Source organism: Pezoporus wallicus, unplaced genomic scaffold (genome assembly GCF_028554395.1).
Source record: "Pezoporus wallicus isolate ANWC-B61680 ecotype Strahan unplaced genomic scaffold, APGP_CSIRO_Pwel_v1 contig_227, whole genome shotgun sequence".
NCBI lineage: Eukaryota > Metazoa > Chordata > Aves > Psittaciformes > Psittacidae > Pezoporus > Pezoporus wallicus.
Genome location: NW_026635704.1, coordinates 16,103,652 through 16,121,782, shown reverse-complemented (window position 1 = coordinate 16,121,782; position 18,131 = coordinate 16,103,652). Strand labels below are relative to the sequence as shown.

General features: G+C 35.0%; 1 protein-coding gene across 10 annotated transcripts in view; it reads left to right on the top strand.

Annotated features, from left to right (window-relative positions):
• ST18 (ST18 C2H2C-type zinc finger transcription factor) overlaps window positions 1–18,131 on the top strand; it is a 169,329-nt gene that overhangs the window by 96,828 nt on the left and 54,370 nt on the right. For 9 of the 10 annotated variants that reach the window (XM_057397771.1, XM_057397772.1, XM_057397766.1 and 6 more), the window contains 2 exons: window positions 5,767–5,821; window positions 7,717–7,747. In XM_057397771.1, the coding sequence (XP_057253754.1) occupies window positions 5,767–5,821; window positions 7,717–7,747 (86 nt within the window). Of the gene's footprint in view, window positions 1–5,766; window positions 5,822–7,716; window positions 7,748–15,867; window positions 15,973–18,131 lie in introns of those variants that run through there. The other variant, XM_057397774.1, reaches the window with a different exon arrangement.

The window sequence follows — 18,131 nt, the reverse complement described above, 5'->3', positions numbered from 1 at the left end:
TATTTGCTGTAGTAGTTTGGCAAAAGGACATAAACATATGGCTTTGGTTTATATTCAGCACTGCCAGTTGTGCAAAGTTGCATGGATGAAGTATACAACAGCAGTGACAACTCAGAAATCAGAAGTGAGAATCAAAATAAATCATCCTCATTACAAAGCTACTCAAGCTTGCCTCTTATTTAAGGTTTATTTTGTTTCTACATATTTTCATTCAGTGACTTCAATAAAAAAAGTCTACGTCTCAAAAATATGCATACCATTAAATCACACTATAAAATACGAAATTCTCTATTCTAAATATGTATTATACACATGCTTTAAAGTTTACATTCAGTAAATGTGCTTACCTATTTTAATTCCTGAGAATGAATATATCTGAACCAATTATTCACGTTATTCAACTTTCACCTAGAGAAATTAGGAATAACATTGTGTAAACTGAAGCAAAAGTTTCAAAAGTAAAAATGAGATGACTTCTTTGTTAAGAATAATTAAAATCGCAAAACAGGGCATATATTTAGAAATAGTGTTTAAGAACACCTAATGTGCAAATACTTTTTATCCTTCTGGCCATAAACATGTTATTAATAGAAAGAAGAACAAGAAACTTCAACAATGGCACAAGCAATCCTCCTAAAAATTTTGCAGTTGGATTTTGGATTTTTTTATTGTCAGTAATAAGAATACATCAGCTTTATCTAGAAGATGCTTTATATGTACTTTGAATTTCTTTTTTCAGACCATAGTTCTCAGTCTGCCACCAATACTTCATACTAAAAAAAATCCATTGTAGAGTGAAACAAAGATTCAGTCATCACATATGTACAGAAAGAGACAACCAAACAGCGCTCCATACTTCTGGACAGGCTATAGGAAATGTTCTTGCTTTCAGATTTATTTCAAAATATCCTTATGACATATTTCTGTGCGTTAGATTCTTAAATGAGTTATTGAAAAAAAAATTACCAAAAGCACTGAAAAGCTTGCTCTGAGGTTATTAATTATTGTAGGGAGAGGCACACACAGCATCATATCACCCTAGGACACAGTAGAGCACAAACCTGTTTGAAGTGTTTAGCAAGTGTCTGACTTCAGCTTTGCAATTTGAGATTTGAGGATGGATTTGTGTGCCTTAAAAATCATCAAGGTGTGGAGGTTTTATGCTGAAGTTCAGTAGTCTAGTGTCAGATGTAGCTGTTGCTGCTATACAAACATTAGTAGTTTACAAATTAAAAATAGCAAAGACCTCTAAAAATCAGTTAAACTTTGTCCTAGAGAAAGAAGATGATGGCCAATTTCATTTTGAAAATGAGATGCAAATTTTAGTTGGAAAATCATAACAAAATGTCAGCTTTTATACCCCTTACCTCTAGATAAACTGGTGATATCTTTTCCTCTAGCTAGTTATGCAAAAGGAAACAGACTGCCACTCCAGCAGTGTGAAACCCACTCCAGTAAAGTCATGCTTGTATAAAGATTACAATAAAAATTAGAAAATGCACTGCTCTTATATTACCTCTTTCTGGGAGATGTATTTCACTTTAACCTATGTCAGCAACACTGGCTCCCCCAAGTCATAGTTTATTTCACAGTAATGTGCTTTAAAACTATCTTACCAAAATAGTGGTATCAATTTAGGTTTTGAAATTCAAAACTAAAAATGTGCAAGTAAACTAAAATAGTTGCTATTATTATTATTGTTACTATTATAATTTATTGCATATGCCCTCTTTTCAGCTGCTAGTCATATTCTTGGATCCCATTATAATATCACTACATGCACATGTGCACAGATAGACTCCAGGCACAGAAAAACCAAACTCAGAGCCAAATCCTGATTCTTTCACTCAGGGAAGTATTTCCAGGTGCTCCTCTCGAGTCTGCTGACTGCAGTGGGATGATACAAACAGAAGAAGTAACATTTGGTTTCTGCAGCCAGAAACTCTGGAACAGTTTGATCAGAAAGTATGATTGCTGCTATTCCACCAGTAAATTCATCTGGAGAAACATGAATATCCTGTAGCAGCCACACAGCAAGTTACTCCAGTTTCAGCCAAGCAGAATTTGTGGTACCGTTGGTGACTCAATCAATTTTGTGGGATCCAGTTATTGACTTACCCTGAAGTATCAACCAGCATTGAAGGAAAGTTGGAGAAAGGATCAAATTGAAATTCATGAAGTCAGGCAGAAAGCATCCATAAAATTAGGGAGATTTGTTCAGAAAATAATTCAATACTAACATCCTCGGTAAATTTCCAAATTACAGAAACAGGGCACAACTGAAGCAATTCTAAGGCAAACATTTATTTCTTAGCCTGGTTCCTAATGATTTGGGACTTCATAATGACCCCTCTGTCACTGTGTTTCTGACTGTGTACCTCTCATTAATTCCTTTTGAGTCTATTAGCTAGTTTCAACTAATTTTGAAAAGAAAATGTTTAGATAGCTTTAAAAAACTATCAAATCAGAGAATGTTGGTACAAGACACAAAGATAAAGTGGAATTCATTCCACTATTCACTTGTCATTTTTGTAAAGCTTGCCCTTAAAAAATAAGGACTATAACTCCTGATAAGAATTTCTGGGCAAGGACTTAGATATTATCCCAATACTCCTGATGGCTAAAAGAATTAGTAGTGAGACATTGTGAGATTTTGTGCAGGTCATTCTAATTCTCTCTTATGGTTTCTTGTCTCAAGATAGTGTGTGTACTGGGAGGGTTGACCCTCCCCAACTTTGAAATCATGGAGCACCTTCCAGAATCCATCCAATCTTTACAGTACACAGCAGTAATAAGATATGCCTCTCAAATTAACACCTTGGTAATAATTACCTCTAAAACTTTGGATGGAATTTTTCAGAGTGTAATTCTTTTGTTGTTGCATAGGTGATGTGAAAGTTTGAATGCTTCTCGCTGACCATCTGTGGTTGTAAATTAATATAAAACAATTACTATGTAGATTCAAATCAGAAATAAGAAACTTTGTTCACTTTTCACAGTCTCTGAAAGAACTATGGAAACCCAAAGATATTATATTTAAACTTTGAGCAAGTCAGGTCTTTTGGCTGACATACTTAAAAGATTTCACAGTTTTATTCAATTCCTTCTGTATAATTTTCAAGTTAATGCATTGGACTTTTTGTAAGTTGCTTTTTATGCAAGAGAGACATGATGATTATTTTAATATAGGATATGGAGCAGGCTATAATTTTAGGTTGGAGCTGAGTAAACATCTTTCATAGTTTCAAATTATTACAAGAAAAGCAAATTGATAGAAAAATCACCTGCATTGATTTTATTGTTGGTTTTCACTCATTGTGCAGTTTTTAAATATTCATCACAATGCACCATGCTATTTAGACCAAAGTAACTGCTGTTCAGTAGAAGCAATGGACACTTTTTGTTTCATAATTAAAAGAACAGCACTGTGATTGGTGTGGTATTTATTATGAAATGATGACAAAGGAGTACCAGTGGTTTTAATAGTTTTAGCTTACAGGAGCTGTTGTTAATTTTGTCTGTAGAGTTGCAGGTGAAATAATGCACAGTGGATAAATAGTCTATATTGGTTTAACTGAACATAATATATAGTGTGTTCTGGAGTTGTTTGTCTCAATAGACTATAGTAATCAAAAGTAATGAACCTATTATGTGCAGGACCTTGGAGAGCATAGAATGGCAGTAAAAGTGTGGCACATAAAAGGTTTATTAAAGGAAATTAAAGTCCATCATTGCCACACCTGCTCCCCTATTATAAGTCTATGGCAGGTCAGTGCCTTCAATCACAACTCGGCATCAGAGAACAGAGCCATGTTTCCCATTACCATTGCAGTCACATTGCAAAAACTCATTCTCCAGGTTTTAAGGATAGTAACAAGTAAAGGCTGCCATCAGCCACACTACATAAACACAAGCCACTTATGTTCCTTCTCTGCTAATAATCAGCATTGGATGTAAATTTAAACAGATAGAAGATATCATTGTCTGACTTTGAGATGCATTTTGATCAATCTATACTTTCATTTTAGATATTGCTTACCTGTGTTCTAGAATTAAGCTTCTTCAAGTACGTGAATACCCTTTGCAAATGCTTTTTTTCTCTCCTGAAAATAGGTATTTTGATTCCAGTAGTTGTATACAATGTGCAACCATGTGTAAGAACAAACAGAAAAAAAAACAGGAAATTAGAGAAATGTTCTTTACTTTTTTTTTCTTTCTTAGGTAAATTTTGTCATATTCTTCAATGTTCTTTCAGATAAGACCTTCAAAACATCAGCTGTCTGAGTCATAAAGCTAAAAATAAAGCACCCTCAGATCCTCAGACCCTGTAAATGGAAAAAGACACAAACAGAGCTTCTCGCATCTTCCCTCAGTAGGGCAAATCAGTTCTGCCGATCCTGAGAAAAGTGAAATAACAGACAGAATCTTCTGTTGACATTATTTTTTATTTTGCGACCTTTTGAAGGGAAAAATGCAAGGCATAGGCAACTTCTGGTATCCACAGAATACATTTATCTATTGCTCATCACAGTTCTACATATCAGATACATGTCTCTATTTGTTCCTCCATATTGATCTGCAGAAGCACATGGGAATTGCTTCATTTACAGTATGTTTGATGATCACCTTCTTTCTTATGAACAGGAAAAAAGAGATTCAAAGCAAAGATGGAAAGTAAGATATTAACAGAGACTAAAGAAGAACTTCAGAGTTCCTGATATTTTTCTAGACAAAAATCCCTCATGAGAGAAACCCCCTTACAAAAATTAAGAGTTACTTTTAGAAAGAAGAGGATTTTGCCTCCCTGGACATGGTCAAAATTACACCATTGTACAATCTGCTGTATGTCACTGCAGCTCTCCACATCAGAACATGAAATCTTAATCCCTTTGAATTTCAGGGGTTTGTAATAAAATCCATGGATTGAAAACCTGCCCCTACGATTATGGGTCTGGGCCAGATCCAAGAGCAGAAGGTGCATACTTCCAGTGCTGGTTTAGATGTAGCCAAAAGTGTCATGAGAACAGCTGATCTTAAAAGGTCTTTCTTATGCCAGTTAGAAATCTTACAGCAATAGCTGACTTTTGCAGGAGGGGTGGTGGTGGTGGATTTTTTGGTTGGTTGGTTTTGATTTTTTTCATATGAAATACAAGCCTGGACACTACATTCTCCCAAAACCTCATACAAATCTTTAACTGTCTCTTTGACCAAAACTTCTGTAAGAAAGAGTTGATTAAGTGGTGAAGTAATTCAAAGCTGCACATGTGCAATTATGCACTTTCAAGCAAGACGGTTTCACATTTTGAGGATGAAGTTGTCAGAAATGCAGGTTCTAATGCAGCTATTAAGATATGCTTCAATTGCAACAATAACACAAATTGCCTCTAGGCACTGTGGCTTATTTGGACTTTTTCTTCCAGGAGGTGGATGCTGAAAGCAGCACTCAGACAGCATTGCTGTTTCTAACCTTATGCCTCCAGCTAACACCTGTAGACCTTGTCATTAAACCTTGCAGAGTCACTCATAACCATCACTTTATTAAACAAATCTGTATCATTAAAGGTATCTCCTAGGTATTTACTAGATATTCACAGATGGCTTTTTATCTCTTTGACAAGATTAATAAGGCATGATTATTCTTCTTTCTATTACTGTCTAGCCTTTGGAAATGTGGGGGGAAAAAAAAAAGCTTTGGAGACCTGGGTTGGTTTTTTTTTTCCTCAATGGCAAAAGGAATGAATTAAAGACTTTGTGTTAATATTACAGATGGATGCAGATGGGGAAAATAAAAAGCTGCGCACACGCTCAAAAGGAACCAAGGGTGAGTTAGTAAGCACGTTCCACAACCCTGTGCCCAGCACACCATGAAATATGATAGTTCCTGTGCACAGTCCCTAATGTGCAGTAACAGAGTGTGTAGCTTCCTTAGGGCTGCTTTTTTAATCAAAGCAGGACACAGACTGCCAGCATTACGAGGCACAATGTTATTAGGTATGGTTTAAAGAAAAGCAGAAAAAAATCTACTATATGCTATTTTTTTTGAGCTATTTATGAAAGAAAATAAAGATTATGCTTTTTATTATGCAAACAAAGATTTTCCATACAGGGTAGGGCCAGACAATATTGAATAGATGCTTTCAAAATAATTTATAAAAGTTTGTCTCAGCCACCTGAACGTTTTTATACCTATTGCCATTAATTATCTGTAAATTAGTTGCATAAATGGTCCAGAAGTAAATTTACTTTAACCAAAAGGTACAGCTATATGCTGCAGAGGAGAACCCTGCACTTTTTCTAAGTACTGGTGCTCATGTTTTATTTTGCAAAGTTATAGCATAGTTGTATTTCCCAGCTATTCTTCTCTTTTTCTAAGGAACAGATGGAAATGCAGTACTGAGAGATAAACAGGCCCTTAATGATCTCAACATCTGGAAAACATGATTGACTAGCAACACAACCCTTCCAGGAAAATAACTTTTTATTTTAATTCATAACACATTTTGTGACTCTTGATAATGAGTAAAAAATAGAGATATTTAAAAATAAATGTCAAAGTTTTGCCTGCCCTGTGAACATTTTTGCTTATGACTGTTTTCAGAGTTGCAAAGCACCCATTCTTCACACTGATTTTTGTGTGAATTGTTCACTCTCAGGATTGTGTAAAACAGACTGATTTAATTCATTGTCACAACTCATATGTTCTGGATTGTTAATATTGTGCCTTCAGCTTCAAGTTGTGGTAGAAATGAAAAATTGAAGTGTGGTTTGGCTTCGTTCTCTAGCTTCACCCTGAAGGGGTGAAAAATGCTAGACTTCACTCAGTAAAAGACAGAGGAAAGATGTGGGAGTGTCACAAGCCACCTGCAGACAAAGGGATAAATACAGACAAGCCTTTCTAAAGAAACATTATCATATCCAAGTTTTGATGCATCCTTAAGTAATGTTCTCTGAAATGAATGTAAAATTCATATATATTTCAGAAGTACCAAAACAAAGGATTTGAACAAAGTTATTGAATAAGGAATTTATTCACATCTTAGCATGAGAGCATGTCTTCTCTGTTGGTCAGGACTGTGAGTTATAACATTCTGGCTGACTTAGCAGACTTTAATTGTATTTAAAAAGGGATTCAGACCCTTTCCAGTCAAAAATCTAATAACACATTTTTAAAATGTATGGATTTTTTTGATATTTTGTATTTTTTATATTTTTATATATATTTTTGTATTTAACGCATGCACACACAGTTGTAGGAATTAATACATTAGGAACATTTTCCAAGTATTGGGAACAATAAACGTTACCTGTGAGATGTGAGTAATTCTTAGAACCACCTGTTGGCTTTGTCAGTATGCTCTATATCATTGTGTGTGTAGGTATCTCTAAACACCAGCTTTTGTCATTCCCAGATTTAATTAAAATTCAGAAAATCAAAGGCTTGCCCTTCTATTTTCAATAAAACCAGGTGCCTTCTGGTTTAGTTTTCTAAATTATTGTTCCACTGAACATTACACTCCAGGTTTTATGCATCCTAAAATAACTGAGATGTTCAGTTAATGTTTGCCACTAGTAGCTACATTCCTGTGGTCAGCATGTAATAATCACCTGTGTTTTGCTAGCCACTCCTCTGTCATCACAGATAGGCAGGTGCAAGGTTGCAGAAAGAGCAAGTCTGGAAGTGTAAACTAATTAATTCTTTCCTGCTTTTATTAACAGTTCAAGTGGACTCTATAGCTCAAGAGCTCAGGTAAGAACTCAAGCTGTTTATTTTTCAGTATTATTTTCTGATTATATTGATAAATTCATACCAGTGGCATTGCTATAAAATAGAGAATCCAGTAAATGATGTATTATGTAAAGATCTATCATAGATCTGAAAAGGAGTACTTGTTGCAGATTCATTTTTTTAAGTATACCTAGAAAAAAGCAAAATGTTAGCAATAATTATGCAAGCATAATCAAAAGTAATGCAAAGTGGGCAGGATTTCTGTATGCTATCTTTATTTTCAGCTTGTGACAGGATACAAAACAAAACTGTATTTTCTGATCAGTCTTCAGTCTTCTTTTTCCTGTAATAAGTATCATATTAATTTCAATACCTGAGCATTCTAAGAGGCAATAACATTTATAAGTTTTTGTTAGATGGCTTTCATAAGTCTCATAGTCTCTGTACATTAATGTAAATTCTAAATGTACTAATGGCTCATTCTTTCTTAACTTGCTGAGGCTTCATATTTTATTGAAGTAGCAGACAGTACTCCTCAAAATTCACATAAATCACGGCAGTCCATTCAAGCCCAGAAATTGTACAAAGATATTTCAGATCACAAATAATCTAGTTAAATTTTAACATTACTACTTTAATCTTAAGAAGGTATGCACCAACTATTAATAACTGTTCCAGAAGCTTAGAACAAACTCTGGAAAAACTAGCATATTATTCAGAACCAAATCATCAAGAAAGAACATGTACAATCAGATTCCAGTTTTCTCTGGGTCAAGTTTCTTCATGTCCATCAAGAAAAATATTTACAGGTAGCTGCAAATTCTTAGAGTTATTAATCAAAATTACAATGGGCTACAGCTGCTATATAAGCACGGAAAATATTTTTGCAGAAACTCTTAAGAGTTTTCCTTAAATTTACTTATTTTGCCTACACTCACTTTTTGTCACTCACTACTGAACTGCTTTCTTATACAGGCAGGCATCTGAAGAATGTGCTTGTGGGTTCATCCATCTAGGGAACAGAAACTTCATCATGTGATTTATTTGACCAAAATGCCACTCTCTCTTAAGACACAAAATATTTACAGGAAGTTATCTGCAGTGAAGATATACAGTATTTTAAGGTTTTTTTTTTATAATAAAACTGAGAAAATTATAAGCTTCTTGTAGATATTCCATGAACAGAAGTGGAGGCTAACTTTTTGGATAAATTATTCGCGGTGAGTCAGCCATTCAGTTCTACTGTGAATCTCATTTTTCTCTATGGCTTCAGTTTCCTCAGATTTAGTGCTTCTACTCTTTCCTCTGTGAATCCCTAATTTATGCACCAGAAGGATGCATTAATCCGAAGAGGCAGTCATCCAAAATTGAGGATGGTCCATGTGTTCCTAAGGGAAAAATGTTTGAAAAATAGAAGATGTGCAAGTTTCTGCAACATCAGGGAAGCTGTAATTTATGCATTATCAATTACTATAGTTTTTCTGAAGCAATTTTGCTTTTCCCTGTGAAATACATGGTATCTTAGGAACTGCTGTGTAACAGATTACTCTCTGTCAGAGGTGTGGACTACCTCCATAAGGAAACATCCATTTTACTTAAAACAGTGAGCTAAACAGCCAAAAAATCCATTGCCCAGTCATCAACTTGGTATCTGTAATTTTTCCAGTACCAAATTCCATACTGGGTATCTTCACAGTCAAGTGGCTTTACTGGCATACAAGTCAGATGATCAACTGTTATGAATATATTTGTTTATGAAAAACTAGTTGAAGAGAGGCAGGAGCTACCTTATGGAAATGTAGTCTATTAACTGAGTTCCTATTACTCATATACATATTATTGTGGAAAAACTACTGAACATTCCTCAAGAATTAAAGACTGAAATAGTCTGTTGTATTCCCTGGATACAGACATTGAAACCACTGTCTTTTCTGACCAAGGTTCTAATGCTGTGTTGGCTGACAAATTTAAATCCAAGCTTAATTAATTTCCCCTTCTCCCCTGGCTTATCCTATCTGACAAAGCACTTTTGCACTCCTTATTGAGTTTCTGTTACAAAGTGCCTTGGGATACTTCTACATGAAAGGCACTACATAAGCTTACATGCCTATATTGTATTATTATTAGTTTCATAACATTGATTAGTTCTAGAGCAATTGTTAGCCTTTTCTTATTCTGCAAGTTGTGTTTCACAAAAGTAGAGAATTAAATAAGTGAACAGCAAGACAAAGAGTTGCATTCACCAGTTAGACTCAACAATGAATGAAAACATCTCTCTTCTAAATTTCAGGGGTTGTATTCTTGCTTAAGGGAATTCAATGCCAAAAAATCTATTGATTTCAAGAAAGAGAAGATTTCACACAGAAATGTGGCTAATGGTGTTGCTATCATCCATCTTTTCCTGGGAAATAGACCCACTTTTCTGCTTAAAATGTATATTTTCAGAAAAACATGAACTTAAGGGACAAATTGGGTTTTATGTTTTTTATGTCTAGTAAATTAACTAAAAGGTCTCTTTCACTACACTGAGTATTCAAGGGACAGCATGTCTAGATACTGACGACGTATACACAACTCCTATTTAAAGTGTCAAACTTGCACTGATTTTAAGTAATTATATGATTTAAGGAATCCCAGATTTCAGTATCATATGAATAATTTTCTTTATACATTGTTATTAATAATTCTGCTGTGTTATTAGTTCAGATTTATAAGACTTTATCTACTGTATCTGTTGTACTGTTGAAGTGTAATATGCCAAACTTAATAAGTCCTTCAAAACAGAATTGCCCTTTCAGTCTTAATTATTTACTTATGAAAAATCTGGTTTAATTTTTCATTTAGGAGTTAGTGCTATGATTATTTCACTGGTAGCTAAACTACCCACAGGAAGAGATGAACCTTTTATCACAACCTAAATATAGCAAAATACTATGTGGTAGAAGTGAATGCTGAAGACAGGGGATCTCTGTCCCATACATTCAAGCTTGAATCTGACACCTTTTGGCATAACAACTCTGTTGTATCTATCTTCTGCAGAATCAGAAAGAAGAGGTCTTCTCTTAGGTGATTTAGTCATGGACCACTGAATGGACCAGGACCTTCAGCTGTGTTCAGTATTAGAATGAAAACCAAAGGGAAGTGAAGAATATTGGTGTGATGTATTCTCATTACTGTGTTCCATTTAACAGATGGGATACAGTACGATGAACCATCTGTAGGTTATAGAGTGGCATCTGGGTCAGACCATGGAAGAGCAAATTGGATCGATCCGAGCACAGGAGTACAAAAGCATAGATCAATTTGACTAAGTCCATGTATGAACAGAAAGGGTACCTTTTCTGGGTTAGGTACATGTGGAACCAAGTCTTTCTGGCTTATATCACTAATGATTAATGAAGCCTCCACAAGGTACTAGTGTTTCAACTCATGGAGAAAAGTCCTACTCTTTGGTGGGAATAGTTACACTTCCTTTACACTCTGTAGTGTTGGATCACTTTTTCAGAAGGACCATTTCTTCAAAAGTAAGGAAAGTTACTTTTTATCTGAAACTCTTGGTCCAGATGTTGTGAGACATTTTAGATGTTCAGATAAGTTGAACTGTTCAGTGTGAATGAATAGAGATGTATCTTGAATGTTTTAAAAGAGAGAGAAGTAATCAAGCAGAGCTTTCTAGATGTCTCTTTGATAGAAGGAGTAACTGGACATGTTACCCTTTGCTGCTGTCTTGATTAGGATGCTTAGAAACCAGCAAAACAACCCTGCAGTCAATGGTGCTGAAGTATTTCAGAAGGTTATGTTACTAAAATGTATTCTTTAACTTTATCCAAAATGTCTGAAAGGTATGTTAATACAAGTAACAGTATTGACAGCATACTAAAAACTATTCTGCTAACTGAAGTACTTATTCTACATTCTGCTAACGGAAGTAGTTATCACTTATTCTACAATTATATGTATCAAATTATATCTGAACTCTTGTTTCAGACAGTAATGAACTGAAGGTAGACAGTTTAGTAGACAGAAGATTCAGGAAAGCTTCATAAATAGCTGCATTTAGAAAGGAATGATTCACTGGTAACTTTTTCTGGGCTTCATAAAATAAGCAGGTTTTTAAGAAGTATTGGCATGAAAAGAAAGCAATAGTCTGGCAGATGACCTGAGAAAGAAGTGAAAGCAGTACTTAAATGATGGAAGAAATAGGCACATGAAACAAAATCATACAAAAAGGCTAAAAGATTTTCCGTAAAGAACTGAGATTACAATTGATTTGTTAGGTATCACCTTCACAGTATTCTTGTCCCATAACATTGCTTAAAAGTGAGATAGAGACTGAGAAACCTGTTTGTTCCTAGCCTTCATTTGGAAAATCTTCAGGTTTGTCCTTTGGGCTTGGCTTCTATTTCCACTGGAGGTGGTCATAGACCGATTTTCTAGAAACCACTGGCAAAATGCACGTTTGTCATAATCCCAAATAATCACATTTGGAATAAAATCGAGGTGGACCCTTGCATTTCCTGGTGACTCATCTGTCTCCCACTGGCAGAGACTGTGGGACCTTTGCAGTCTTTCATGTTCTTTGTGGAGAAAAGTGTGTCCCTGCATCCAAATAGACTTAGTAGTAAATGCTAAATGAAGATGGTCAATAGTTATACCTAATGCTAGGAGATTCTGATTTTGTGCAGACATATCTAAGCTTGACAGAAAGCCTTCTTTTGCAATTGAAGATTAGGTGCTGACAGCATAAATTCCCAGCTTTCCTCCCCAGTGTTGCCCATGATGGTGGCTAGTTGGGACAGAGTTTGCCACTTTGCCATTTAAATATTTCTCCATGACACATCTAGATTAGTCATTTCATCTGAGACAAAGATTTATATCACACTGTTTCTATTGATAATTGATCTTCTATTAAAAAATTGGCATTAATCATAACAGTGCCTATTCCCAAGACCTGTTAACTGAATGAATTAAGAGTATCTACTAGAGTATCTACCACTTGCTCTTTAGCTTTGAAAAGGAACTTCCTCGCTAGCCATTGTAGGAATTGAAATGATTATAAGTCTTTGAAATATTGACCTCTGCCTCTTACTCCATGATTTCTGATGTAATCCAGTCTGTCATGTTGTCATCAATCATACTTTCTTAAATTCCCAATAGACCTTGTTAATTTCTTTTTCTTTTCTGACAGCACTGTTAGGTTCTTAAGGCATATAGGCTGGCATGCTGGTCAGTATTCTCCTTAAAGAATCTGTAGAAATCTATGTTTTATGCTAAGGAAAAATGGTCTTGTAATTGATGCTTGATAGAAAACATTGAACAGTCAAGCATAAACAAACACTGAACAATCAGTACGTGGTGCAGTTTACATGGTGAAGCAAAGGTAAGTATATGCTGGTCACAGAACTAATAAAATAATAACACTGGAATTCACCTATCCTTATTATTGCATCCTGCATGTCAACCATTCTCACCATGACTAATAAAACAAGCATTAATCTCAATTGCAATGGAAATCAAATGTATAGGTCTGTCATGTTTAAGTTCCTCCCTTCTTTTCTTTTTCATCTTCCAGGCCCTTCTAATAAGCTATCAACTTGTGAAATATACAGTGCTGTCATTATTCCCATCCCTTCACTCTACTTCTTCCTTTCCTCTCCTCCGCTCCCTTACTTAAAGCTCTGAGAAGTTGATGGACTGCAAGCTTTCTGCCTTTTTTGTACTCCCATGTGCTTTCATACTTCAGAAATAGATTGTTATTTCTGTAATCTTAACACAATAAAAAAGAAACAGTAAACAAGAAACAAGCACAAAAAGACATTAAAAATTCAAACATTTCCCACCTCAAGCTTTATACTTTCAAACATTTATGTGAATGGGTTAAGGCTTGCATAAAATGTTTGGAACTTGTGTATAGAGAACATCAGATAAAAGGTTTTTCTTCCATTAAAATTTTATATTTTGAGTGAGATTATAAGAATTAATAAGAACTTCCACTCTTAAAAATATTGTCATTGTTTCTGTGGAGAGAAATAACACTGTATGGCTCTGGGCTACCACAAGTAAAATGGCTTTAACATTTTGCAGTTAACCCTAAGGTTGACAGTTATTTCACTTAAATATTCAGTGAAATGTTCTCAGTAACCACTAAGATGATTGTAATAGGAACTGTATCTCATAATCCTTTTGAGACAGCTGTGGTTGCAGTTGTTAATTGTGATGAATCATTTGCCAAATTCCTGTAGATATGAAGACCTTTAGAGGTATGCACTGTGACCTCTACCTTTATCTCATGGATTTATTGTGAACATTTAAAAATCGTATTTTACCTTCAGACATTTTAGTTTGTGTTAGTTGATACTTTAAGTGTATTTGTTTTGTAGGTGAGTTTTATAGCTATCTTCAATAAGAAGTGCATTAGATAAGTTTCCAGCATTTTATAGGCCTCTTTTAACATCTACTATGATGTTTTTCTGTAATAGTTTTATAACATATGTCAAATCCACATCACTATAATTGTGTCTGCTAGATTGATAGATAGTTGTTTGCAATCTTTTTCTACTTGAGAGCTTGTTGCATCTTAGAATGTCTCTATCCTTGAACTAAAATTTGTACATTGTTTAATATATTACATCAGTCGTCATCTTCCCCATCACAGCTTCTGTGTTCATCAGCACACAATAAATGTTATCCTCCCAACCCTACACAGGAATTTAAAGTTGCTTATGCTTTAATACCTTCTGCTGCATGACAGTACATCAGAACATTATAGCCCCAAAGGGTTGTTTCCTCTATGGCAGATCTTTTCTCTGTAGATGACCACAGGCCATACAGAGATGGAAACACCAACTGGTGACTTCTGTCTCATATATATCAATCATGAGTTAAATATTATAGCTGGCTGAATTGCTCTGACTGATGTCAAGGATGTATTCAGCCAAACAAAAGCAAGCTGAAACAGACTGTGGCTAGCCTGGAGATAGCAAGGAAAGGAAAAGAATGCAACCATGAGACCTCCTGCTACATTAAAGGGAGGTACTGGCTCCTGACAATGCATTACTTACAGTCCCATTCTCTGTTGTAAAAGAATAAATAAATAAAAAGAGCTTATCTTCTTTATGTCTTCTCTAACCAGACTGTAGTTACCAATATGCTTTTAATTTAGCATTTACTGGTATTATCAGGATGACCACTCACGTGCAATGCTTTCTGGATGCAAAGGTTGTGTGGATGATCTGTAGATTTGCCTAGAAACTTAATCCATTCTAAGCTAAATTCTTGGCTTTGGTCCCACTGGAATTTATTGACCTACTGAACCTGGACAGATTGAGTGAGTAAATAAAAAAGAGGCTAGGTAGACTGGATTTGGCACAGATCTTGGGCATTCATTCATATTGTTGTGTTTAAGAGCATCTTGAGCTCCACACAATAAAAATTAAATTTCTTTCAAACTGCCTTTTACTAAAAATAACTTATCTCTTAGAAAAGAGTCCAAATATACAATATCTATATAGAGAGTTCTTAATCTATGAACTATAGAATGGCACCATGAAGAAGTCATCCATTTCATTAACATAGTATTTCAGTTAAAGGCTTTATGTGTTATTTTTTATATGATCTGAATATCCTTATGAACCTACTAGCTTGCAAACTGAAAATAAGAAAAAACAGCGAAGAGAATTTAAATCTGTACTGTCCTGCTCTGAGTTCCCTTTCCTGTGGCGGCAACCCTGCTAAAATAGTAAACTAGAGTTATAAAAGAAAAATAGGTTTTAAAAAAAACCTTTTCATGAGCCTATTGCAGCCTTTATCATCCTTTAGCCTCAGGCATCACAATGAGCTTGAAACATGGGTAGATTTCACCATAACTTCATGCCGTTTCCTATGGCATTGCTGACATACCAATACTCCTCTCTTTTTTACATGCTTCTTTTCATTTGCTCAATTATTTCACAGTCCGGTTGTTCTTTTTGGTCAGGTGGCCTATAACATTTTACATTAAGAATTATCTTTTAACTTTTTTTCCATTTATACCCCACGTGCATTCTTTTCATCTTGGTCCAGCCCTGGCCTGAACTTCTCACAACTTTGGCATTTTAGGAAAAGAGCATTGCTCAAGTATGGCAGTAAACTTTTTTATTTGCAGAAAGCCCTTTAACCATGGAATGATTGTACAGGGCCCAAGAAAAGCCTCTGCCCCTTTCACAGATACAACTTGTAAGCCAAGTGTATGATTTTGTTAGAAAGAGGTAAATGAATTTTTTGTGTTGTGTGCTATGGTAAAAAAATGAGAAACAGTTTCTTTTATTATTGTTGGAGTAAGTTGTGCTAGTTCTGAGTTTCTAGTAAAAACTCATTCGGGGGTGTAGATGACTAATTTTTTTCAACACAGTTTATTAGTAGAGGTTCTTACCATTTTAATGCTTAAATTTCGATGGAAGGAAATTACTTTTGCCTAATTAATTATCTCCCAAATTCTTTTTCAGGAATTCCCAGCCAAAGCAATTTTTCCAGATTATTTTTCATCACCTAGGCTGAATCAGTGAAATACAACAAACTCAGTCATAGAGTCCAAATGTTATAGATTATCTAAAAGTTACTGAGGCTCAGTTTTACTTTATAAAGTACAAGAAAACATTAATTTCAATAACTCTGACTCCAGAATAGCAATCAGGGCAAACACATGCTCAGCTTCTTGTCAGTAATAACAACTCAGTGGTCGTTTCTGAGACTAGTCTCCAAAATTTCATCTGCTAAAACTCACATCACAGTTCTGTTAACAAATGGCCTTTTAAAATATTTTTACATAAAACTATTAGTTTTTATTGGCATAATTTTCAGCGTATTTTAATAGCTATAAGATTATGTAAAATAAATAGAAAGAAAACTATTTTTCCTTGTTTAGCTCAGTCTTAGATCACCAGCAAACTGTATCTCAAACTTTGATTACAATTTTCTCAGTTGTGCAGTCTTACTGGGTTACTTAAGGAAATGGAACATAAATCTGAGTGTCTTAACCTGAAGACAAACATGATGAAGACAAACAATTGAGTTATAGTCTCTCTCTGCCTTCCTCCCTAACCACTCTTGTCCATCTGAATTTGCTGAATTAACATCACTCATTTGGGTTTTCCATTGCAGTGATCAGACTACCAACACTCTTTCTTTGGACTCTTCCTGCTCCTTTTATGAACCTCTGGCATTCCTGCTTGATGTAAAGAATAACATCAATGTCATTTCAATTGACATGCAATCCATCCTAGGAGCAAATCATCTCCTTTCTGTATCCAGTGCTAGTTATTTCTCCTGTTCATTGTCAAATTATAAGGAGCTCAGAATTTTTTATGATTCTGGGGAGTCAGATCTTTTCAGCTAAAGCCTAAACCTTTGGAAACCATTGTGCTAGAGTGTTAGAATCTAGATCATCTCTTTCTTAGAGAACAAGCTTACATAAAAGAGGAGTAAGATGGGAAGACATTCAGAATTTCTGTTCTTTTTAAGTACCTGTGATTCAGTATGGTCTTAAAATTCTTAGAAGAAAGCCCAGCCATGACAGACATTTGTAAGCTACTGGTTCACCTGTGAGTGGCAAGTATCCCTGAATTTTAGAATAACAACTTTTCCCTCCTGTAGCATCCGACTTCCACAGTGCCCTAGGGCATCTGCAAGTTGTGAACAAAACCTGATTGAGGCCTAAAGCATCTGACAACATCTTTAATGTAATATGATTGAGTAGTAATTAGATTAACCTTCTCCTTGTAACTGTTAGTGTGAAGTTAAATTGTTCTGCAGACCAGAAGGATGATATCTCCTTTAATTGCAATTCAATATGCTAAAGCTTACTTTTGTAGTACAGTTAAGCAAACAGCCAAAAGGCAACTCAGGTAAAGAACTTAAATTTTTCTCAACAATTAAAATGTACCACTAATTATTCTTGCACAAACTCACATGAAGAACAGGCTCCTTAAGTAGTGTTAGACAATAAATGTAAGTGCCTTGATATTCAAAGACATTTATTTCCTCCCTTGAAACTAAGGACAGTATGTGAGATGAAGTGTGTTCTAGTTTTATTATTTTATATGACATTCATTACAGGCATTAGTAAACACCAGTTGTCAGGCTGAATGTACCCATGGTTTTACCCACTATGGCAATTCTTAGCTTTGTTATCATGCTTTACCAATCTGTAGACTGCTGTGAATAAGAAAAAAATCCCCAGAGATCTGGAAGTCTTGCCAGCAGATTAACAACAACAAATCCTTGCTGGTTACAAAGTGGTTAAAGGTCAGGTTAAAGGCTTGACAAACACATCACTTAGATGAGCCAATTACAAAAGAAGTCTAGCATGACAATTTCTAGCATTAGGAAAAGATGTATGTGGTTAGGGCTGCTTAAAGCTTCTCTTTCT